Source organism: Pelecanus crispus, chromosome 21, assembly GCF_030463565.1.
Source record: "Pelecanus crispus isolate bPelCri1 chromosome 21, bPelCri1.pri, whole genome shotgun sequence".
Classification (NCBI taxonomy): domain Eukaryota; kingdom Metazoa; phylum Chordata; class Aves; order Pelecaniformes; family Pelecanidae; genus Pelecanus; species Pelecanus crispus.
The window spans coordinates 5411358-5432144 of NC_134663.1; the positions used below are offsets into that span (position 1 = coordinate 5411358).

General features: G+C 55.1%; 2 protein-coding genes across 2 annotated transcripts; one reads left to right on the forward strand and one right to left on the reverse strand.

Moving 5' to 3' along the window:
• Positions 1-1806: 1806 nt before the first annotated feature.
• MTHFD2 (methylenetetrahydrofolate dehydrogenase (NADP+ dependent) 2, methenyltetrahydrofolate cyclohydrolase) lies at positions 1807-10049 on the reverse strand. Its single transcript, XM_075724223.1, has 8 exons — positions 9964-10049; positions 7270-7454; positions 6239-6361; positions 5603-5755; positions 5413-5520; positions 4936-5028; positions 3381-3506; positions 1807-2632 (listed from the first exon to the last, which is right to left on the reverse strand). Exons 1-8 carry the CDS (start codon positions 10047-10049, stop codon positions 2493-2495), a joined length of 1014 nt encoding a protein of 337 aa, XP_075580338.1. The 3' UTR covers positions 1807-2492.
• A 3176-nt stretch (positions 10050-13225) lies between these two features.
• On the forward strand, positions 13226-20435 carry MOB1A (MOB kinase activator 1A). Its single transcript, XM_075724224.1, has 6 exons — positions 13226-13275; positions 15529-15695; positions 16738-16831; positions 18696-18829; positions 18928-19091; positions 19761-20435. The coding sequence occupies exons 1-6, from the start codon at positions 13262-13264 to the stop codon at positions 19836-19838; spliced, it is 651 nt and encodes a 216-aa protein (XP_075580339.1). The 5' UTR covers positions 13226-13261; the 3' UTR covers positions 19839-20435.
• The last annotated feature ends 352 nt before the right edge of the window (positions 20436-20787 follow it).

Below are 20787 nucleotides of genomic sequence, written 5' to 3' on the forward strand. Positions count from 1 at the left end.
GCGGTTCAACAGCAAGCGGCTGGTGACAGGGAGGGGAGAGCCCGCGTGTCCCCCGCCGCGTTACCCACCTGTGCTTTTGGGCTGGCGTCCAGCAGCTCCCCGCTTGGTCGGCATTCCGGCTCCGCGAAGGGTTCTTCCCACCCGCCGCTGCCTTTGGGTCCTCCGGGAAAGGAGCGGGTCAGGAGCCAGCACAGGCACCGAGCTCGGTTTGGCTCTGCGCAGCTCTCACCACTTTTTTTTCCAGCAGTGCCAGGGCAGTGATGAGGCTTTTAAAGGTTTTTTTTTTTTTTCCTTCCATGGCCTAAGCCCAGCTGCGGTGTAGAAACACTGGGCTGAAGCAACACTCTCAAATCTTTTGCTCATTTTTGCTACATGGATTATTTTTTTTGCTCTATTTCAAGCCTCACAGAGCCCCAACCCTTCCCCTGAGCAGAAGCAGCCTACGCGGTATTTATACGAGCTGTACGGGGGTTTCTGGGATGCCAGTTAAATATTGCAACTGGTCTGAACGTTTGCGTGGGACAGATCCCAGTTCTCTGTAAATAGTCGAGTCCAACAAAGACCTGGATGCAGTTTCCTATTTATAGCAATTTGTTCTGGTTCAAGTACACCTCCCGGGGAAACGTGGCGAGACAACCACCACAGTGTTGCTCCCGTCACCACTTAAGTGAGAGCCGCGTGGCTTGACATTCACGTGCAGAACTATTGCAACTTGAACGCATTGCGTCCGGTTTGTAGCGTTTTGTACCGATCTCCTGTGTGGTAGCTGAAGTGTGGTACAGGTAGGCTTACGATTTTAATCAAATGGGTTAATTTGCTTTATCCAGTACATCAGCTCTACTCCACGACGTCCCCGGAAAGGCTTTGTGGACTGTGGTAGATGTTTCATAGAGCTGAAGCCACTCTAGCATCCGGCTTGTTTTGACTACATTTGTCCATTTTGCAAGGTTCACACGTGGCTTATACTTTTTGTATATGAAAACAGCGGAGCGGCTCGGATCTGCCACCTCCATCACAGTACCACTTTAGCCATTTTGTATTTATCGGTGATACAACCCAATAAACCTCCTTTCAATGAGTCTCAGCTCTTAGTGTGTTTCTGGCACAGAGCCCTCGAACCTCAGCTTGCCTTCCCCCTCGTTTAGCATTTTGACGCCCTGCCATGCGTGCGGGGTTAGCGCCGACTCACCCGGTGCCTCCAGCAACAGCCCTTTAGCATCAGGACAAACCGTTCCCAGAAAGGTGGGATCAGTCTTTCCAGGGAATATGCCAAGAGGAAGGAGGCCAGGACTTACCTCGCTGCCCGCAAACAATTCTGCGTGTAAGTTTTTCCATCCTGCCCGCGGCATCGCAACCTCAGGTAAGGTGCATGTTCAGTGGATAATTAGAACTTGCAAATAAACGCATTAGAGGATTAAGATTTTACTGTCATGTTGATGTAGGAACAGAGGCAGGAAGCTGAACAGGTTTTGTTCAGGCATGAGAGTAAGAGACCATCTTGGGTCTAAGCTGAGCTGGTGATGCATGCAGCAGTTGTGTCTTAGCTAAACTCAGGGAAAAAGCCAGACCTAACCCGGTTCTGTGGGGATGAGACGGAGCTTGTATCACAAGTGCTTTAATAAACTGTTGCTGGGGGCAGCTCTCCTTCTCTGGGAGAAGTGAAAAATGTGCTTAGGAATAATTCAAGGACAGAAGAGGCTCTTTTTCTTTTTCTCCTCTCATACTTTAATATTTAGTTACCTGCATTGCTCACTAAGTACTTGCACACTTCACAATACAGTCCAGGAAACTTCCCGTGTGACCAACAGCCCCCCGGCCCCTTGTTCTTTGGTTAGAAAAAAAGGCTTTTAAAAGTTACCATCCAAATAGCAAAAAAAAAAAAACCCAAACAAAAAAACCCCACCGACCACCAGCTTAGCTGCACACTAGAAGAACAAGTTACAACAGATCTGCTGCTGGCCAGGGCCCCAGACAGGCTGAGAGCAGGCTTATGGCTTTTTTCCCAAAGAAACTTCTTCTACAGAAGAGCTTAACTCAAACTAAGCATCCAGCGTTGAGTAGAAGACAATAGTGTGAGTCAAACGCAAGCAGTCCGGGCAGACTGAGCATCTGCGAGAACAGAACTGCGAAGGCCGTTGCTTTTGCACCATGGAGCGGCGCTCTGCCTCCCATGGGATTGCTAACGGCACGGCGAGCTCCCGGCGCAGCTGCGCACCCAGGAGCCCGACCGCTGCCCGGTCCCTGCAGAGCAGGGCCGGCTTCCTAGGAGAGCTGGCTTAAGCACAAAGCAGCTTCGCTAGCGTGAGCAGGCCAGGAGTGTAACGCTTACACCTTAGCACGGCTAACGTGCGTATGCTTCAGCTTCCAATAAATAGCTACAACCTCGGAATAGGAAACTCCACTCCCAATACAATAAATAAAAATATTGCATTTTCTGTCGGCCTGTTTGGGATTCAGTTTGGAATGTCGTTTTCAGTGCTAGGAGTCCCACGTTAAGCGGTTAATGCTTCCAGCTCTTTGGGTTTCAACACCTTCTTGGCAGCGATGATGGTGTTCTTCATCAGCATGGCAACTGTCATGGGCCCGACCCCCCCGGGGACCGGCGTGATGTAGCTGGCTTTCTTCTTCACCCCTGCAGGAAGGGAAGCTGGAGCTTAGCATGCAAGCCCAGAAGCCATAACAAGTTTACCATTGCTCAAATTCCTTCAGGATCGCCAGCTAAGGAATACAAGTGTCTCAAGGTGGACTTTTTTCCCCACCCATTAGCCAGGGCAGGACAGAGCCTGCCAGTCCATCCCTGCGACTGAGCAAGCCTAACTGCAAAGCCCAAGCTGGAGGGGGGAGAAAAGCAAAGCACATGGTCCAATAGCTGGATTTCTAGCACAGAAATGTCAAGTCCAAGACTAGAGGTGGGCTTCGCACGTGCCCTTGAGGGCATCCACGATGAAGTACTAACAGTCCGACCAGCCGCCCTCTCTCTTTTTGCAGGAGGAGGTTCCAGCACCTTCCGCCAGGCACCCGGAGGTGCGGGGCTCATCGCAGCAGCTAAGTGGTGAGCGAGGCCAGTGAATAGCAAGCCAGAAGGTAAGTTCTGCGTGTTTTTTATTTAAAAGCAGGAGTATGAGCGATGAATTGGAGTAGAGGCGAAGCAACCCAACTGCTTAGACTCGGGGCGAGCCTCCTCTGCCTTGCAGCATACAGCTTTCCCGTGGTGTATTGCAGGAAGGCGGGACCCTCGCCTATGGCACAACATTGGATGCACCGAGCAAGAGAACGCAAACGTCGGTTTGCATCTGCTCAGCCACGTGAACCGGGACTGTCTCCTCCCCTTCTCAGCCCCCTTCACGTTTAATGGAACCAAATGCAGAGCCTTTCCGTACCTTCAAAATCCACATCCCCGACCAGCCTCGATTTGGCAGTGACAGGATCCTGCACTCTCGTTATCCCCACGTCGATAACTGCAGCTCCTTCTTTGATCATGTCGGCCGTGATCAGGTTGGGTATGCCTGCAGGAAAACAGAACCGCACGCTCATGGTGGTGCTAAAAGGCCCCCCTGCCCCCCCCACCCCATCTTCACATTACGTTTTGACCCACCTGGGCCTTCCTGCCTCACAAAATGGTTGGACTTGATAATCTTAGGGGCCTTTTCCAACCTAAACGATTCTATCGTTTGTGAAATGCAAGTCTACCCACAGTTGCACAACCCAGCGCTACTCCTCAATGTTCCGCTCAGTCAGGAATTTGAGTGGTTTACTGATAACCTCGGAGTGTAAAGAACTGGAATCCAGCCCCAGCAAGAGTTCCGGCAGAGCAGCTGGGCCCACCGCATCCTCCTCAAGTTGAAACCTTAAACCTTGCCTTTGAAGTCCATGGCCATGTTTGTTCACGCAGCTCCATCAACGTTTTTGCCCCGGCGCTAAGTCAGCAAGTTGGAGGAGCGTCCGAGACCACCGCAACCCAGCTTGGCAGAGGCACCGGCTTCACCCAGGGGCTGCAAAACCCCCAGCGTGATGGGGTGGGGAGCCGCGGCTTGTGGCTAAGCTGCCCGTTCAGGGTGGGGTGTGCGTCTGGTTCTGCCAGATAGCGAGTGCCTCCTCAGCCGACCAAGCCGAGGGACTCATTCCCACCTCCGCTTCGTTAACTCTTCCACGCGAGCCTTCCTCTGGCCTGCCGACCACCTTTGGCGAGTCACACGTCTTATCTGCCAGCAGCACTGCCACCATCGTTACATGCACCGACACCACTTCTAATCCTTCCAGCACCTTATCTCTTCACACCCCATGGCCAACCAACATTTTCTCTCTTCCCTCCGCACAGGCTCCCAGCCAGCTTCTGCTGCCAAACTGACACCCCCAAATCAGCTCAACTCCTCTGCTGAACTGCCTCCGTGCCAAGGGTGCAGCCCAGAGAAGAGCACACCTCCGAGCGATTCCTTGTGCTCCCAAGATGCCATTGCAGCCATCCCTCAGCATTTTGACTGTCTCTCGGTAAGCAGATGCAATCTCGCTATTTTTTTTCCTCTCCTCCCCACATAAATACAGAACTGCATGTGTAACAGAGCCCACCTGTAGCTGTTCTCTAGAGCTGATCAGGTGCTTGCTGGCCTACCAAGCCCTCCTGCCAGATGTTATTTTACATTTCAAAGGCAGAGCTACAAACAGCTCTGCTAGGGAGATCAAGCAAGCAGCTCCTAGGCTTAATCACAGATAAACTGGCTGGCTCAAACAGCCCCTCACCCGCTGTCCTAGCCCTCGCCTACGGCAGCTGCCGACAGCACCAGACTCTCCTACCACCACTCTCCTACGCTGCCAGAGCTGCTTCAGATAGGGAGGCCCCCAGGACATTCCATACCAACAGGATCATCTCCTGCAAGCAAGGATTCCCATCGGAAACCCTCCGTGTGCCTTGCCCGTGCTGTCAGAGTCGGGTCTTACCTGCTGCCGCTATCACAATATCGGCACGGATTGTGTGTTGCTTCAGCTCCTCCTTGGGAGTGTAGCGGTGGGATATTGTGACCGTGGCATCGCCTGCGAGAGGGTTACATGGAGCTTTAATTCACATGTGATACCCAAACCCAGCCACTTGCCAAATCTTCCCCTTCAAGACCCACCCGTGTGTTTATTGGGAACATCAGAGCCTGATGACAACCCCAGGGAACAGCCTACAAAGTCAGAGTGAGGGATCTGGGATGGAAGAGGACAAGGCCTCACTGAAGAAGGCTCCGAAACATCACAAGAATGATTACGTGCGGAGTTAACTCCTCAGCCTTGACCACAGCCCACGTGACGGGCCCCGAGTCCCTAGGGTGCTCCTGGGACTGGTTTAGGAGCCCGAAGAGGCCAGCGTGAGGGGCTGAGGGCTTCCTTCCACAGCTGCCTGGCACGCAGGCTCCGAGGCTGCCAAGCCCCTACCTCCCGGGCGCTCGTGCCTGCCATCCGTGTGCAGCAACATGGCGATGGGCATGCCCACGTTCTTCGACCTGCCAGCCACCACCACGTTCTTCCCCAGCGTTGGGATGCCTGCAGAGGACAAGATGGAGTCTTAAGACAAAGACAAGCTGGAGTTTATGCCAGACAGCAGCCAAATACTGCAGCAGCTTACCAGTTCTCTTAATGATCTCCCACACCCCCCACGGGGTAGCTGGCAGCATGGAGTACTGGTCGAGGCACATGCGCCCCACGTTTATCACATGAAAGCCGTCAACATCTTTGTCTGGATTCACAGCGTTGCAAATCCTGCGCTCATCGATATGTTCTGGAAGAGAACAAAAAGCTTTAAGCCTAGGGATCAGCCAAAAACCTGCTCTTTGCAGTCAGCCAGAGCCCTGACTTGCTCCTTCAGAGTTTGGAAGCTTGAAGCTACTCAAGACTTGCAGCAAGCTCGAGGCTAACAGCTCCCAGCAGAAGGGGACTGGAACCACTTTGGGACCACAGCATCGCTAAGGCCGAGAGGGTATTTTTTAAGCAGCCTCAGTGTCACAACCAAGTTCAAGCTTCTGGCTCTGGAAGCCAATACTCCCTACACAAGAATAGATTTCCATGACACCCAGTGACCTAACTCATACAGGCAGCTGTGTGATGGAGTAGCTGCATCAACTTCTTTAAGCCGCATCGTGGCAGAGTGCCACCTCTCGTGTCCGTGTCACGGGATAGCCCCTGTGCTGCTACTCCTTCTGGCACGTACAAACCCTTAAAAGCTTTATGTAAAAATGAAACGGATGGAAATCTAGCTACTCACCGGGTAAAGGAAGCTGCACTAGCAGGCCATCCACATTGGCGTCATTGTTGAGTTTGCTGATCAACTCCAGTAGCTCCTCTTCAGTAATAGAAGCCGGCCTGAGGATTGTTTCACTGCTGATTCCTGCGCAATCATTGAGAGCGCCACATTAGAGAGCCACGTGTACACAAGTGGGAGGGCAACTTTCTTAATCCTATGTGAATTTAAGCTGCCCTGTTTCATTGCTCTACCAAATCTGACAGGCACACACCAAGGATTGTATGCTTTGTGTAACCACGAGCACCGTCCAGGCTTGAGACCTTCACAAGTCTTGTGACTTATGGTTAAGACCATTAGTATCGGTCTAATGACCTGAGAAAGACTATTTGAAAGCAGAGACCCTCCAAGTGCAGGCAGGGCTTGGAGAAACCCAACCAAGGTGTGCTATGATGAAGATGGAACCGCACGTCCTGCGGTCCCTCCTGACACAGGAAGAAGGGGTTGTTAGCATTCTTTGGAGCTGAGATTTTTTAGGCTTCAGCAGCATGGAACCCAAGGAGAAATGAAGCCATTTATTGCCCCCCTAGCCCCTTTCAGCACATTTTCTCCAGAAGCATACTTGGCTGAACACCAAGCAGGACCTCAGCTTGCAAGACTGGAAGGAGTCACGGGGTAGCAAGGCTGCTGAACAATGATTGCATCTCAGGCAGTTGAGGAAAGAAAGCAAATCAGAGCCCTGTCTGTGCTTTATACGGCCTCAGAAAAACTGCAAATCCAAACTGCGGAGCTTGACGTTGCCCTAAAGGAGTCAAATGGCACAATGCACTCGTGAACTGTGTTGTTTAACTACATCCCAGTACAACAGCGAAGGCAGCCAAAAGTCACGGCAAATGCTGGGGCAAACAAGGACTGCCATGCAGCTGAGGGCAAGAGCTGCCAGATGGATGCATCCCAAAAAGCTTCCTCCAGCCCCCAGCGTAGAGGGCAGCCCCACTAAAGCAAGATAAAACAGTCGCTTGCTCCACATTTTTGGAACAGAGTGGAAGACATACCAACATCGGTAGCTGCTTTGGTTTTGTTCAGTACATAGGAGTGACTCGCTGGATTTTCACCGACAAGAACAACGCTGAGGTGAGGTCTCTTGTTTCCAGCTGCTACCCACTGCTCAACCTCATGACGGGCTTCCTGCCTGATCTGCTGGGCCAGCTTCTTCCCAGAAATCACAACCGCGTCACTTCTGCAACAGAGAAAGCATTACCAAAGCAGTCAGCATCGTTACAACCATCAAATCCAAGCTCTGTGCAACACAGACCAGGAAAAACAGATGCCAACTGCAAGCCAGGGCAGAAAAGGCTTTTTTGCTGAGCTCTGTAGGAGCCTATTGCACCTTGATGCCAAATCGTGTTAAGCCACATATTTCAGTCTCGGTTTACTGCCCAAAGCTGGGATCAGCAAACAAGACCGCCGGAGGGACCAAGCTCTCTGCGCAGCCTGAGAAAGCGTACGCGCTATCCTTCTCTGCAAGGCCAGGAGTCCATGTGTACCATTGCCCTGGCGTGTGTTTCAAGCTAAGATACTATTAGGTTCCATTTTTAAAGAGCTGGTCATCCGTTCCTTGTGAAGGCATGACAGCTTCACTACAGAGGGCTTACACAAAGCAGAACTCGCTCCACTTAAGCAGAGCTTCCACCACCAAAGAGGTCTATCGAGTAATTCTGGCTCAGACACAGCACAGGAGGCACAGCGTGCCGTGCTTCTGTACCAAGTGCCGTTCCCGGAGATCCTCATCCCCCACAAATTCCTCAGTGAGACCGTCGGCCCATCTAGCGCAGCACGCACCTTGCGCAAGCCCATCTCACGCCCTCCCCTGCTCAAGTAATTGCTGCCACCGCTACAGTCGTGTCTCCAGGCTGTTAAAGCTGGGCTTGTGGGACGCGGTTTCACCCCCTCTGACAGACTCCAGCGTCGAGCTGGAGTAGAAAGGACATTTGCCCGTTTGAACCACATCAGAACAGCTCCTCGCATACATCTCTGGTCTAAATTGGTAACGGGAATATCCAGTCACTGCCAAATGCATTCCAGGCAACTGGACACCCTGCAGTATATAGAAAGGCTGGCTTGACCTACAGCTAGCTGGGAGGCCACGGCTGCCAGTCCCCGCTCACAACAGGCTGTCCACACCACTCACGCTTGTTTTTTTCTTCAGGTCATCACATAACTTATTTGAACATCATTGTCATTCACTAATCCCTTTGCAAGAAGATGCACCTTCACAAGCTTCACGTCTAGACTTCACTACGGCATTTAAGTCTTGCTTTGCTGCAAGGCCTCATGACGAGCACCTTACTCGCCCGATTATTCCCTTCTCTGAGCCGGAGCAGGGAAAGGGGCTCCCCACAGCGCTACTGTCATTTATGGTGCCTTCCCGCATCGCAAGGACCAGCCCATTTCTGCAGCAATCGCCACGCAATATGCATCACAACTCCACAAGCCACTCAACTTGCCACAGGAATCCAGGAGACAACTGGCCCACGGGAGAAAGCCCGACAGCACCGAGTGCAGTTTCCAACCCTCCCTGCACCACACCGTCCAACCCGAGCAAGCTGAATTGCTGCAGCTTCTCCTCAAAAAAAAAAATCCATCAGCCGCCTGGCATACAGCCGCCCTCCTCCTACCAGGATCCGCGTGAAGTCCAGCACTGCTGTTTTCCGACCTTCTCTAGGTACAGTCAGTCCTGACCCTGGCACTCTGGGGACAGCCACCACAAGAGCCGCTCCAGACCCACACCTGCGCAGGGCAGCCGCAAGGCACCATCCCAGGTAGGAAAGCCTTTTGCCGAAATACTTCGGGATGCAGAACAATCTTTTGTGCTTTCTTAATCCCTGACGTATCCAAATAAGTCATTTTTCCCTATTTATTGGGAATTCAGCGTTACGTCATCCCCAACAGCCATCGCCCCAGACAAACCCATTTAGCAATAACCAGTAAAAACCCATCCCCGACCAGCCCGGCCCTCTGATTCTTATTTTAGTTTCAGAGCTAAACCTGCGCTAAGCCGCCACACAGCCACGTAGATGTAAAAGGAATTATTACAAGTGCTTGGCAAGCTAGGGAAAGGATAATTCATTAAATCAGAGACACCTCACACCAAGAACCTACCGAAATCCTCCCCTTACATAAGCCTGAGACCAGGGTGCCCAGCTTGGGGAACCAGGGGATGGGGACAACCACCCCAGCCCCCCCGTGAGCTACAGGGAAGCCGAAATTCGAGCTCGGAGCCCCGTTTGGAGTGGGGAGCAGCAGTGAAACCAAAGCACCCGAGCAGCAGCGGCTCCCTCGGGGGCTGTGTGGGTGCCTTAGAGCAACACCCACGGGGGGTGGCACAGGGGGAAGTCAGCGGGTGCACGGCCTGGGCGCCGGGTGGGACGCTCGGGGGTCTCTGGGCCCTCTCGCACCGCTGAAATGCGGGGGGAGCCCGGGAGGCCGCTCTGGGGGCGCGGGGGGAGCCCGGCACACGCCATGCAAGGCGGGAGCGGGATTTCATCAGCCTGCACCGCCCGGGGCGGCCGCTGGGGGCCCGCCTCATTCATTCCCGGTACCGGCAGCGGGGGGCCGGGCCTACCCAGGCCCGGTGGGTGGGGGGGGCCTGGCCGGCCCCCCCCCGCCCTGCGCCAGGATTGGGCGGGGGAGGCGGGCGGGCCGCGCTTCCCCCGCCACATAAACCCCTCTCCCGGGCCGGGCCGTACCTGGTTGCGCTGAGGTGGAGGCGGCGGCCGCGGGGCCGCAGCGCGGCGCGGCCGAGGGCGCGGAGCGGGCAGAGCGCGGTCGCCATAGCAGCGGCGGCGGGAGACGGCAGCGTCACTCTCCACGCCGCCCGCCGCCTTATATAGCGCGGGGCCGGCCCCGCCCCTCCTCGCGGCCCGCGGGAGCCAATCGCCGCGGCGAGCGGCGCGGAGGCGGGAGGTGAATGGTGGCGGAGCGGGAGGGGGCGGGACGGAGCCGGCGCTCCCTGGCTGCGATTGGGGTAGAGGGAGAGAGGCGGAGTGTGATTGGTGGAGATGGGCGGGGCTTCCCCTCCCTAATTGGGCACGGCGGCGTTCATTGGCTGGGCTCGGGGCGGGGGGCGAGAGAGGGGATGCGAGAGGGGATGCGGGTTGCGTCAGCCGAGGGGCGGGGCTGAGGGCGGGGCTGGGGGAGGGCGGGGCCTCCGGTCAGGTCAGGGCTGGGGCTGGGGTCAGGATTAGGGCTGGGGTCAGGTGAGGGGTCAGGGCTGGGCTCTGGATTAGGGCTGGGTCAGGGCTGGGGCTGGGGTCAGGTCAGGGGTCAGGGCTGGGGTCAGGTCAGGGAGCAGGGCTGGGCTCGGGATTAGGGCTGGGTCAGGGCTGGGGCTGGGGTCAGGTCAGGGGTCAGGTCTGGGTTTGGGATTAGGGCTGGGTCAGGTCAGGGGTCAGGTCAGGGGTCAGGGCTGGGATCAGGTTTAAGGCTGCGATCTGGGTTGGGCTTAATGTGGGATTAGGGCTGAGAGGGAAAACGGGATTGGGGTAGAAGTGGGGCTGGGATGGGGACTGGGATTAGGGTTAGGGCTAAATATGGGGTCAGGGCTGGGATTGGGGTTAGGGCTGGGATTGGGGTCAGGGCTAGGCTTGCATCTGGTATCGGGATGAGATTAAATACGGGACTGTCAATACGTCTAAAACTGGACTGAAATTGAGATTAGGGTTAGGGTTAGGTTTGGGACTAAGCGTACGCGCACCAGGACAGGCACTTCCTAAAAAATAGGGGAGATTTTCACTGCAGGAGGTCGCTGGTATCGTCCCATTCCTCCTCACGCATCACAAAACCAGGGGCTGAGCCAGGCGTTCCCAGCTCCGGGTGCTCCCAGCTCCGAGCAGTCCCGGCACAGCGGGACGGGAAGCCGGATCCCCCACGCGAGCAGGCGCGGGGCGGCCATCCATCGCTATCCGTCGACGGCGAGAGGGAGCCATCACTCGCTGTTTGTATTTTTCCGCTGTTTCTAGCTGTGCTCCCTGTGGGTGGAATAATTAAATTCTTTTGCGCAAAGCTGAATGCTGTTCATTTATTTTTTAACAGATCCTGCGTGGTATCTGCCAGCCCACGGCACCGAATCAGGTCGGGACGGGTGTGAACGATGCTCCCCGGTATCGTGGAGAAGGAAGCAAGAAACCTGTACAGAGGAGAGGCAAAAGGAGAGTCTGTAAGTCCTTGGGAACCAGTGCTGAGTGAGTTTAGCTGTCCCCTGCGTGGCTTTTTCCTTAAGAGGTTTAGATTGGATATTAGGAAAAATTTTTTCATGGAAAGAGCTGTCAAGCATTGGACCAGGCTGCCCAGAGAGGTGGGGGAGTCCCCATCCCTGGAGGGGTTCAAAAAATGGGCAGAGGTGGCACTTGGGGACGTGGTTTAGTGGGCATGGGGGTGTTGGGTGATGTTGGAATGATGATCTTAGAGATCCCTTCCAACCTTCATGATTCCTAGTTTTTACTTTCATTAAAAATAATCCAGCCACCAAGCCAGGAAACATGAAATTGCTGCTCTACTCTTAATTGGTTTAGTGGGGGACTCGGTAATGTGAGGTTACTGGTTAGACTAGATGATCTTAAAGGTCTTTTCCAACCTAAACGATTCCACGATTCTATGAAAGGCAGCCTTGGAGGTTTATCCTGAGGTCACTCAGGTGCTTGGTAAAGTCTGGGGAGGTTTTTATACCTTCCTGAGTGTCAAATAAATACCGAGGATGGGCAGCCGCCGGCCTCGTGACGTGTCCCAGCGGAGCCAGCTCCATGCCGTGCCGCTTGTGAGAGCTGCGGGAGGCAGCCTGGCCACAAGCTAAAATTACCTCACGGTGTTTATTTTAGTTTTTAACTTGTTTAGAGCAGCCACGGTCACTCCACAGTTTTAAAAGTAATTTTTTTAGGTCAATAACAGCAGCTCCTTGCTAAGACAAGGGCTGGAGGGGTCACGTAGCTGCAAAGAAGGGTGAAAACCTGCAGAAATCAGCTCTGGGAAAAGGGTTCGAAAAACTCGAGGATGTTTGGGGGGAATTTCAGCTGTAAAGTTGGGCTGGGGGGCTGGATGGGGCGTACGGGTCCGGCCTGGTGCGACGCTGAAAAGGAGGCGCTGAAATAAGGTGGTGGTGGGGAGGGGGAGGGTTGGGGGGGTGGGAAGTGCCTGTGAGTTGGGGGGGACCCAGAGGGAGGAAGGTCTATGGTGGGGGGGTGCCCAGGCCCATGGGGAGGAGCTTTAAGGGTGCCCAGGCCCATGCTTGGGGGGGCCTCTGGGGTCCCCAGGCCCATGGAGAGGGGACTTTGAGGGTCCCCAGACCTATGGGGGGGTCCCCATGCACATAGGGAGGGGCCTTTGAGGGTCCCTAGGCCCATGGAGGGTCCCCAGGCCCACGTTGGGGTGGCTCTGGGTGTCCCCAGACCCATGCTGGGGATCCCCAGGCCCATGGGGGGGTGCCCTGACCCATGTTGGGGCAGCTCTGAGGGTCCCCAGGCCCATTTTGGGGGTCCCCAGGCCCATGCTGGGGGGCCCGTGGGGGGTTCCCAGGCCCATGTTGGGGGTCCCCAGGCCCATGCTGGGGGGCCTGTGGGGGGTCCCCAGGCTCGTGGGGTGTTCCCAGGCCCATGGGGGGTCCCCAGGCCCATGTTGGGGATCCCCAGGCCCATGCTGGGGGGCCCATGTTGGGGATCCCCAGGCCCATGCTGGGGGGCCCATGGGGGGTCCCCCGGCCCATGCTGGGGGGCCTGAGGCCGGCACTGCCCCACGCGGCCCTCGGCCCAGGCGCTGTTGCCATGGTGACGGCGCCGCGCGAGGCCCCGCCCCCTCCCCGCAAAACCCCTCCCCTCGATGCCCCGCCCCTTATCACCACGCCCCCTCCCCGCGGAGCCCCGCCCCTTGCCCCGAGCTCTCGCGAGAGTTGCCGGCGGGGCGGGGCGGGCGCTGCCCGCCAGGAGCTGGGGCCGCGCGCGAGCAGCCGCCGGCGCCGCTCTCGCCTCAGCCCGGCCCGGGCCGGCCCCGCTCGCCATGAGCTTCCTCTTGTGAGTGCCCGGGCCCGGGGCAGGCCCTGGGAGGGGCTGCGTGAGAGCCTTCGGTGGGGAAGGGCTCTGGGGAGGGGGCTCTGGGGAGGCTCGCTCTGTGAGAGGTGTTTGGGGGGGGCCTCGAGGGCTGGGCCTGTGAGGGGTTTTGGGGGGGCCTCGAGGGCTGGGCCTCTGAGGGGTTTTGGGGGGGAGGAAGGCTCCTGGGGAGGCCCCGGGGGGGTTCCTGGGGCTGGCGGGGTTTGGGAGCTTGAGGAAGGCGTGGTGAGGTGGGGTCCTGAGGGAAGTTCCAGGCTTCGAGGAAGGCTTTTTGGGGGGACGGAGGCCCCAGCGGTGGCCAGGAGCTGAGGAAGGCCTCGTGGTGAGGCACGGGAGGGCTCCCGAGGGAAGCTTTAGGGGGAAGGCCCCGGGTGGCTTTGGGCAGAGGCCCTGGGGGCTCACGAGGGGCTTGAGGAGGGCTTGGGGGGGCCCTGGGCGTGTATGGAGGGGGGCAGGCTCTGGAAGGAGCCCCCGGGGATGCACGAGGGGCTGAGGAAGAATTTGGGAGGAGGCCCTGGGGAGTACGCCCCAGGGGTGCGGTGGGTTTGGGGAGAAGGGGTGGTCAGCAGTGGGGTGAGAGAGGGTGCCTTGGGGGGGGGGTCCCAAGCAGGGGTGCAGAGGGGGGCCCGAGTGCCCGTGTTGGGTGAGTGCTATGGGGGGGAGGGCTTTGGGGGGGGTGTGAGGGGCTGGGAAGCATTTTGGGGGTGTTTTTAGGGCAAAGGCACTGGGGAGGGGTTGGCTTGTGAGGGTAAATCCCTGCCAGGTGGGGAGAAGTTGAGGGGTTGGGCTTCCCTGGGGAATCTGGGGAGGCCCTGGGAGTCGGGAGGGGGCTTTGGGGGTGCGGGGTGAGGCAGAAAAGAGGAGCCCCTTGTCCTGGGGGTGTGGGGCTTCCCCCTGGGTGGACCTTACCCTACATCTGTGGGCAAGTGGTGTTGGCTTTTGGTGCTGACTGGTGTTTGTGTGTGGGGCTGCCCTCATGTGAGGTGGGGCGGGCCCGATTGCCGGGGGAATGGTGTTAACGTGGTAGACCTACAGGTGTGTGGTGTGAAAAATGCATCTTTAACGAGCCGCAGGGGGTGGGCTGTTGCATACCTGGGTGGTAGATGCAAGTGCTTCGAAGTGTGAGAGAGCTCCTGGCTCTTAAGGCCTGGTAGGTGCTGTGGCTGAGGACTGGAGGCATTTTGTGGCAGAATAAGGGGCCAGGGAGCCTCTTCTAGGGTTGATGATGCGCCGAGTCTGCCTTTCGGGACCCTCTGCCTCGGGTCGGTGACGTGCTGGGCCTGCGTTTCGGCCGCAGCGGCTTGGTTTAAGAGCAAGCTAGATCTAAAGGTCTCTCATTTCCGTGCTGAGCGTTGCACGTCAAGAGACCGTACAAAGCCGTAAGGTTGCAGCCACCAGGAAGCTGCCGCGAGGCGTGTGCCGGCCGAACGCGTCCGGTTGTGTGCAGCGGGGGCAGGACGCCGGCGATGCCGAGCGGCGCACGCCGGCGGAGCCCGTTTCCCCTGAGCCGTGCTTGGGCCCTGGCCATCCTGTTGTTTGCATCATCCTCGCTTGGAAACAGAGAGTTGGCGGGGTCTGAAAGTTAAAATGTTTTGTGGTTGAGAGGTATCGAACTTCGTCCGGTTTTTGGCAGCGTTGGCTGTTCGGCGCGAGGCTGCGGCAGCCCCGTTGGAGGGACGGGGGGAGTTTGGCGAGGAGTTGTGCGATGGCTCGGCTGCTGAGCACAGCTGTCAGTACAACGCAGCAAGGCAAGATTACAATGACGATTTGCATTTCGGGGGCCCAGAGCCTATTAAGTCGCTATTTTTAGCAAGGCGTTTCCTGCGGTGCATTTGAGTGCTCAGTGCCTAATATTTGCTGCTGTCAAACTGACCTAGCGGCGGTCAGCAGGTCGTTCTGTTGCGCGGGCTTTTCTTTCCGTGATCGAAAGCAGTTGTTGCTTGATGAGCCTTGGGGCCTTTGCACTGAATGTCTGTGATTTTTTTTTTTTTAAAAAGGGTAGGCAAAAGAGGGAAGCATGCGGGCGGCTCTTTCTGTGATGCTGTCAGAAACGCTTTGGCCCGCACATAGATCTGTTTGCCCCTAGGGCAGGGGAAATGGGGAAGAGCCGGCGTCACCCTGGTTAAAAGTATCAGATGGCGAGGGGTAATATGGGAAATGTTTCTGGGAAGGGAATGCTGTTAAAGGACTAACTGGAAACGTTTTCTCTCTTGTCAGTGGGAGTCGATCTTCGAAAACATTCAAACCCAAGAAGAATATTCCTGAAGGCTCCCATCAGTATGAACTCTTGAAACATGCGGAAGCGACTCTGGGGAGCGGTAACCTTAGACAAGCAGTTATGTTGCCGGAGGGAGAGGACCTTAACGAGTGGATCGCAGTTAACAGTAAGTCCTAGGAAAGAGGTGGAGTGGGAAAACCAAAAATCTCTGGTTTTTATCCTTAGAAGAACTCAGAACTTCCCCAAATGACGTTGTTATCCCAGGCATGCTTTGTTTAGTAACCGAGTTGGGATAAAAGGAAAGTAAGCAGTGTGATATGCAGACGGGTCCCGCGTCGAAGGGGTGTTGTGCTCCAGAAGCGTGCAAAAAGCGAGAAACAAACCTGCGCCGTTGTGGTTTCGGGGTGGGGTTTTTTTGAGTTCAGACTTGCAAAGGCGGTTGGGTTTGTGAATGGTTATTTTTGTCCTGGGGAGTAAGCCTCGAGTATTGATATTTGGAATGGCAAAGTTAGCGCTGTCAGCTGCAAAAATGGTGACACAGCAAATAGTCCAGGAAAAAAGTGAAACTGTATTTTCCCCTGAACTCTAGGTTTGTGGAGTTTCTTTTTTGGCTTCTATTTTCTTTCTTTCTTTTTCTTTTTCTTTTTATTTTTCTTTTTTCTATTTTTCTATGGCTGCACGCACAGTTTAAGCCAAATGCTACAAATTCATTTTGCTTTTAGCAGTTGTTCTCCCTGGCCTTGAACTTTGTTTCTTTGGAGGTTAGAGGAGAAAGAAGTAGTTTTGAGGAATGGAAAACAGGCCACAAGTGTTTGACCTAAGGAAGGTCTCTTGTATTATCAAAATCAATCTGGGTTTTGAGGTACTGTCTTTTTTTTAAAGGTGCCTGGAACCTAAAGCAGTCATTTCCAAGGTCCGTACGGAAGGCTAAGTAGCACTTTGTGCCATGCAAATCGGCTAGGGGCAGTAGCCAGAAGGTGAAAAATTGATGGAGCGATTCAGGTTCCTAGATGGTCAAAATGTCTCGAAGTCATCGGCCACGTGACGTTGTACGGAAGGGGGATGTTTGTTTTTGCCGAGAGCTTTGCGGCACGTTCACCCCTGCCACGGCGATCCTCGGAGGCTGCGTCAGCTGAACGAGAGCGAACCGGTGCTCCGGTCCGCTTCGTGTTTGTGCTTTGAGTAAACTCGATGCGTTTCCTTTCCAGCGGTGGATTTCTTCAACCAAATCAACATGCTGTACGGGACCATTACGGAGTTCTGCACGGAGGCGAGCTGTCCGGTCATGTCCGCAGGACCAAGGTAGGAAGTTTACTGTGTTCTACGGCTGCAATTTAAATGTGGGGAAGGAGGCGGGTGCACAAGTTGCTCGAGTGTGCGTAGAAAGAAGCTAAAAAGAGATGGGAGGTGTCCAGATTGGGTCAAGGTGCAGCATTGTGCTCCTCTGGTGTCATTTACCCGCGCGTGAAGCCACGCTGTCCGTTAGAGAGGCTGCGTGGTGTCGGTAGCTGTCGGTTTGTGTGGCGTGTTGAGTATATGACCAGAAGAAGTGGGGGGGGGTGTCTTTTTTTATTCTTTTTTCCCCACTGTCAATCGGGTCCCTATGTTTTTTGGAAGCTGAGAAGGTGTGCTGTTGAAATGGTTTGTTTTAAGGAAAATGAGCACTCTAACTTGACTGGAAGTATCTGGCCTTGCTGTCAAAGTCTTATAGTAACCTCTTGACGTGCTGTCTCGCAGAGCCGGTGCTCCGAGAGGCCGTCGCGTGGTTTTTCTGAGCGTGAGCGATCCTAACAATGCTGCTGCTCGGGCTGGGTTACTGCACGGCGTGTGCGGTGGCCATGCAGGGAGGAGAGGGCAGCCCGACGCCATTGTTTTTGCAGGGAGTTAAAGCTGGGAAGGGAACCTCATGCTTACAGACGCTGGTGCACGCAGTAGGGAACGGCCAAGGGTCTTCAGGGTCCCACCGATCTCTACGCTGCAACCAGGCCGGTATCATCTGCCCCGTTGACTCGGCCTGGCCTGAAGCGTGCTTATCCTGGCGCAGGCCGTGAAAGGGCACGAAGCGTGCGCGCGTGTCATCCCGACGCGGTTTAAGGGGCTGTCGTCCCTCGGTTCACACCGGTTGTGCGGGCAGTGGTTTTCGGGAGCGTGCTAGCTGATGTAGTGCGACCTTTGTAAGAGAAGGTCGGGGCGTCGTGGAATGTGGAAAGGAAATAGCGAAGGTGTATTTGGGGCGCCTTGTCGTTTTTAGGAGGTGTGTATACCCATGAGGAGAAGATTGTGTGTTGGTTACACGCTTGTGTGTTTTGTCGAGGTGAAGCTGCAGCAGCGTATCTCATCTGGAAGGTTGCTGGAGGCTCTTTGGTTTTTGGGGTAGCAGCATGGAGTCTGGCTGGTGGGCAGTATTTGTAGGGTGCCGTGTAACATCCTGCCCTGCTTTTCTACCCAGAATTATCTAGATTGCAAGTTCCCGTTTCTATATTTGGGGACACTTCCTGTAACGGCTTCCTGTTTAAATGGCACTGTTAGTTTTTGCTTGTCGTTGGCCAAGAGGCGACAGTCGAAACATGGGGTTTTTCCCCCTGCTTTTGAAGGATTTTGCAAAAGATCACAGAGAAAGCGGGTTGTGTCGTCGCACGGCATCAGAGTCAACATCTGCCCCAGTTCGGAGGAGCCGTGGGATCGATAAGCACGCGTGTCGATTTGAGACGGCGGCTTCCGAAAGCCTTTGGCTGATGTGCGGCCCCGGGGACAGGAAGCTGGCCATGTGTGAGGGAGAGCGCCAAATTCCTGGAGGGTGTTTGAAGGCCATAGGCGAATTAACTCAGATGGTGGGCGATGGCCCCGATGCTTCCCCTTTTTTGTCAGTTTTTGTCTCATTTTAAGGAAATGTTGATGTTGCAGGAGGTTGCTGCAAAGCTGAAATTCACTTTTGAGGGTCAAACCCTGCTGCAGCGGTCAGGATGGAAGTGTTAACTCTGACTCTGGTGCGTTATGCTCGAGAAACTCGGAAATGCAGAGCGCTGCTGTCCTCGCTTTTGAGGAGTACGACTGTTGCGGCGTTGCGGCATCGCTCCTTAATGAGATAAGGAGGAAGCCATGGGGCCCAAAAATGCAATTTTTCCTCTAGGAGCAACGAATTTATTTTCCTTCCCTCTCCCCGCAGGTATGAGTACCACTGGGCGGACGGCACCAACATAAAGAAGCCGATCAAGTGCTCGGCTCCGAAGTACATCGACTACTTGATGACGTGGGTGCAGGACCAGCTGGACGACGAAACGCTCTTCCCTTCAAAGATCGGTAAGCACGGCTGTGCGACGCAAGGGGCCTCGTGGCGGGATGTCTCACTTTGGTACTTTGGACCGAAGGACTCATCTGTGCGCGTCGGTGCGTTTCAGGCGTCCCTTTTCCCAAGAACTTCATGTCGGTGGCCAAGACGATCCTGAAGCGGCTGTTCCGTGTGTACGCCCACATCTACCACCAGCACTTCGATTCCGTCATGCGGCTGCAGGAGGAGGCCCACCTCAACACCTCCTTCAAGCACTTTATCTTCTTCGTGCAGGTGAGTTGCGAAACGGTGGCCGGTCGCTTGCCTCTGGGGTTCCTTTTCCCCATTTGCTTTTAAAGGGAGTTGGATTTTAAGAGCCTCCTCGCTTTTGAACATCTACAGCTGTGGTGCGTGCTGGAGGATACGCTCCCACCCTACGTACCATGTGAACCGTGCACCTGCGGCGCTGGGGTTTGGGTGGTTTTTTTTTTTTTTTTGCAGGAAGTGTGGCCCAGTTGGCTGTAAATGCTGGAACTTCCCTCTCAGGTTTTAGCTGTCGCTCTGCAGCAAAAGAAACCAGGCTCAGAGGAGAACTTGGGGGTTTTGTACCTGAAGAATCAACTCAGAAATAGCAGTGGTGCTGGGTTGTTTTTTTTTTTTTCTTTTTTCCTTGCCAGTGTTTTAACAGCCTGTTCTGCGACCGCACGTGCGACTCATCATGCAGAGCAGCACTGTGGCAGAAAAAGTTTTGTTGTCTTGAAATGTTAGAATTTCTCTGCAGCGAAATGGGAGAGGTGGCAGCTGCTGCAGCAATGCCTGTTTGGTGTTTCTCTCAGAGCCAGTATGTGTTGACGTGGCGAGCTCCCAGCACGTGCACGGTGGCCAGATGTGTTTTACAGCAGCTTTTTGAGATGTGCCTTTAGTTTTTGTGTTTGATGGTTGTTTTTTTTTTATCCCTGCCAGGAATTCAACTTGATCGACAGGCGGGAGTTGGCTCCTCTGCAGGAACTGATTGAGAAGCTGGGCTCCAAGGACAGATAAACTTTCCCCAAGAGGACCCTTTTGGCCGTTCGTTCCTTTCTGCTTTGTACGCCAGCCACTTCTACGCTTCGCCTTCAGCGACGCAAGCCCGAGATGCCAGGCAGCGCTCCGAGCGGCATCAGTCTCAGAGGCCAAGCACTGCTTCTACCGTGCAGCAGCCTGTGTTGTTTCAAAGTTGTTGGCTGCGCTGTGGTGATTTGCCCGTGTACCCTGCTTGGTTTTCTAGGCTGCGTGCTCAACTCAAGAACTGCAGTCTGGTTGAGGATGGGACTCAGACTCGGAGCAGTTTTGTTTCCCACAGGCATGGGGTGAAGTTCAAGTGCTGCGCTGCTGCTTTCTACTCCCAGAGCCCAAGTTTTCCTCTGGCCTCATGGACACTGCACATGGCCAACCCAACCAGCAGAAGCAGCTCACTTTTTTTATTTTTGGATGAGGTGCACTTAAGAGCCAAGCTTGCCTTTGGCAGCAGCATTGTGGAGGGAGGAAAAGAAGCGGCTGGCCCCTGCCTGGAAGAGTAGCTCTGGTGGTCAGGCTGAGGGAGGGACCCTACTGTGTGGCAAGGCAATAATAAAGTTTCTCCTTCCTGTTCTTCTTTCAGAGGAAGAGGAGGTGGCTCTTCTTTCCCCCACCCCCCTTTAGTCCCCCAGCCCTGCACAGGTGCTTAATTGGAAACACAGCACTTGGGGAAATTTTATTGTCAGGAGGCAGCAAGCACTGTGAGAGGTGCCTGCAGGCACCTTTATTGACTGCTCAGCACCACAACCATCAGGGCTTGGGGGTGGAGGTGAAGATGCGCAGTCCATGCATGCTCTTGATCTCCTCACTCAGTGCCTGCAACAGACAGCACCAAGTGTGGGAGTGAGTGCTTGTGCACAGGACAAGGGGTGTGTGCTCACACCACGTGCTGCACACTCCTTTGAGCACACAGCTCAGCTGTCAAGTGCAGCAC

What these genes read in the sequence shown, in the direction of transcription:
- MOB1A (XM_075724224.1), top strand. An exon ending in CGAGTGGATCGCAGTTAACA is followed by an intron (nt 15,696 to 16,737) that starts GTAAGTCCTAGG and finishes TTTCCTTTCCAG; the next exon opens with CGGTGGATTTCTTCAACCAA. An exon ending in GTCATGTCCGCAGGACCAAG is followed by an intron (nt 16,832 to 18,695) that starts GTAGGAAGTTTA and finishes CTCTCCCCGCAG; the next exon opens with GTATGAGTACCACTGGGCGG.
- MTHFD2 (XM_075724223.1), bottom strand. Translation starts at nt 10,049, where the DNA reads ATGGCGACCGCGCTCTGCCCGCTCCGCGCCCTCGGCCGCGCCGCGCTG. An exon ending in GGAGATCATTAAGAGAACTG is followed by an intron (nt 5,521 to 5,602) that starts GTAAGCTGCTGC and finishes TGTCCTCTGCAG; the next exon opens with GCATCCCAACGCTGGGGAAG. An exon ending in TATTGTGATAGCGGCAGCAG is followed by an intron (nt 3,507 to 4,935) that starts GTAAGACCCGAC and finishes GTTTTCCTGCAG; the next exon opens with GCATACCCAACCTGATCACG.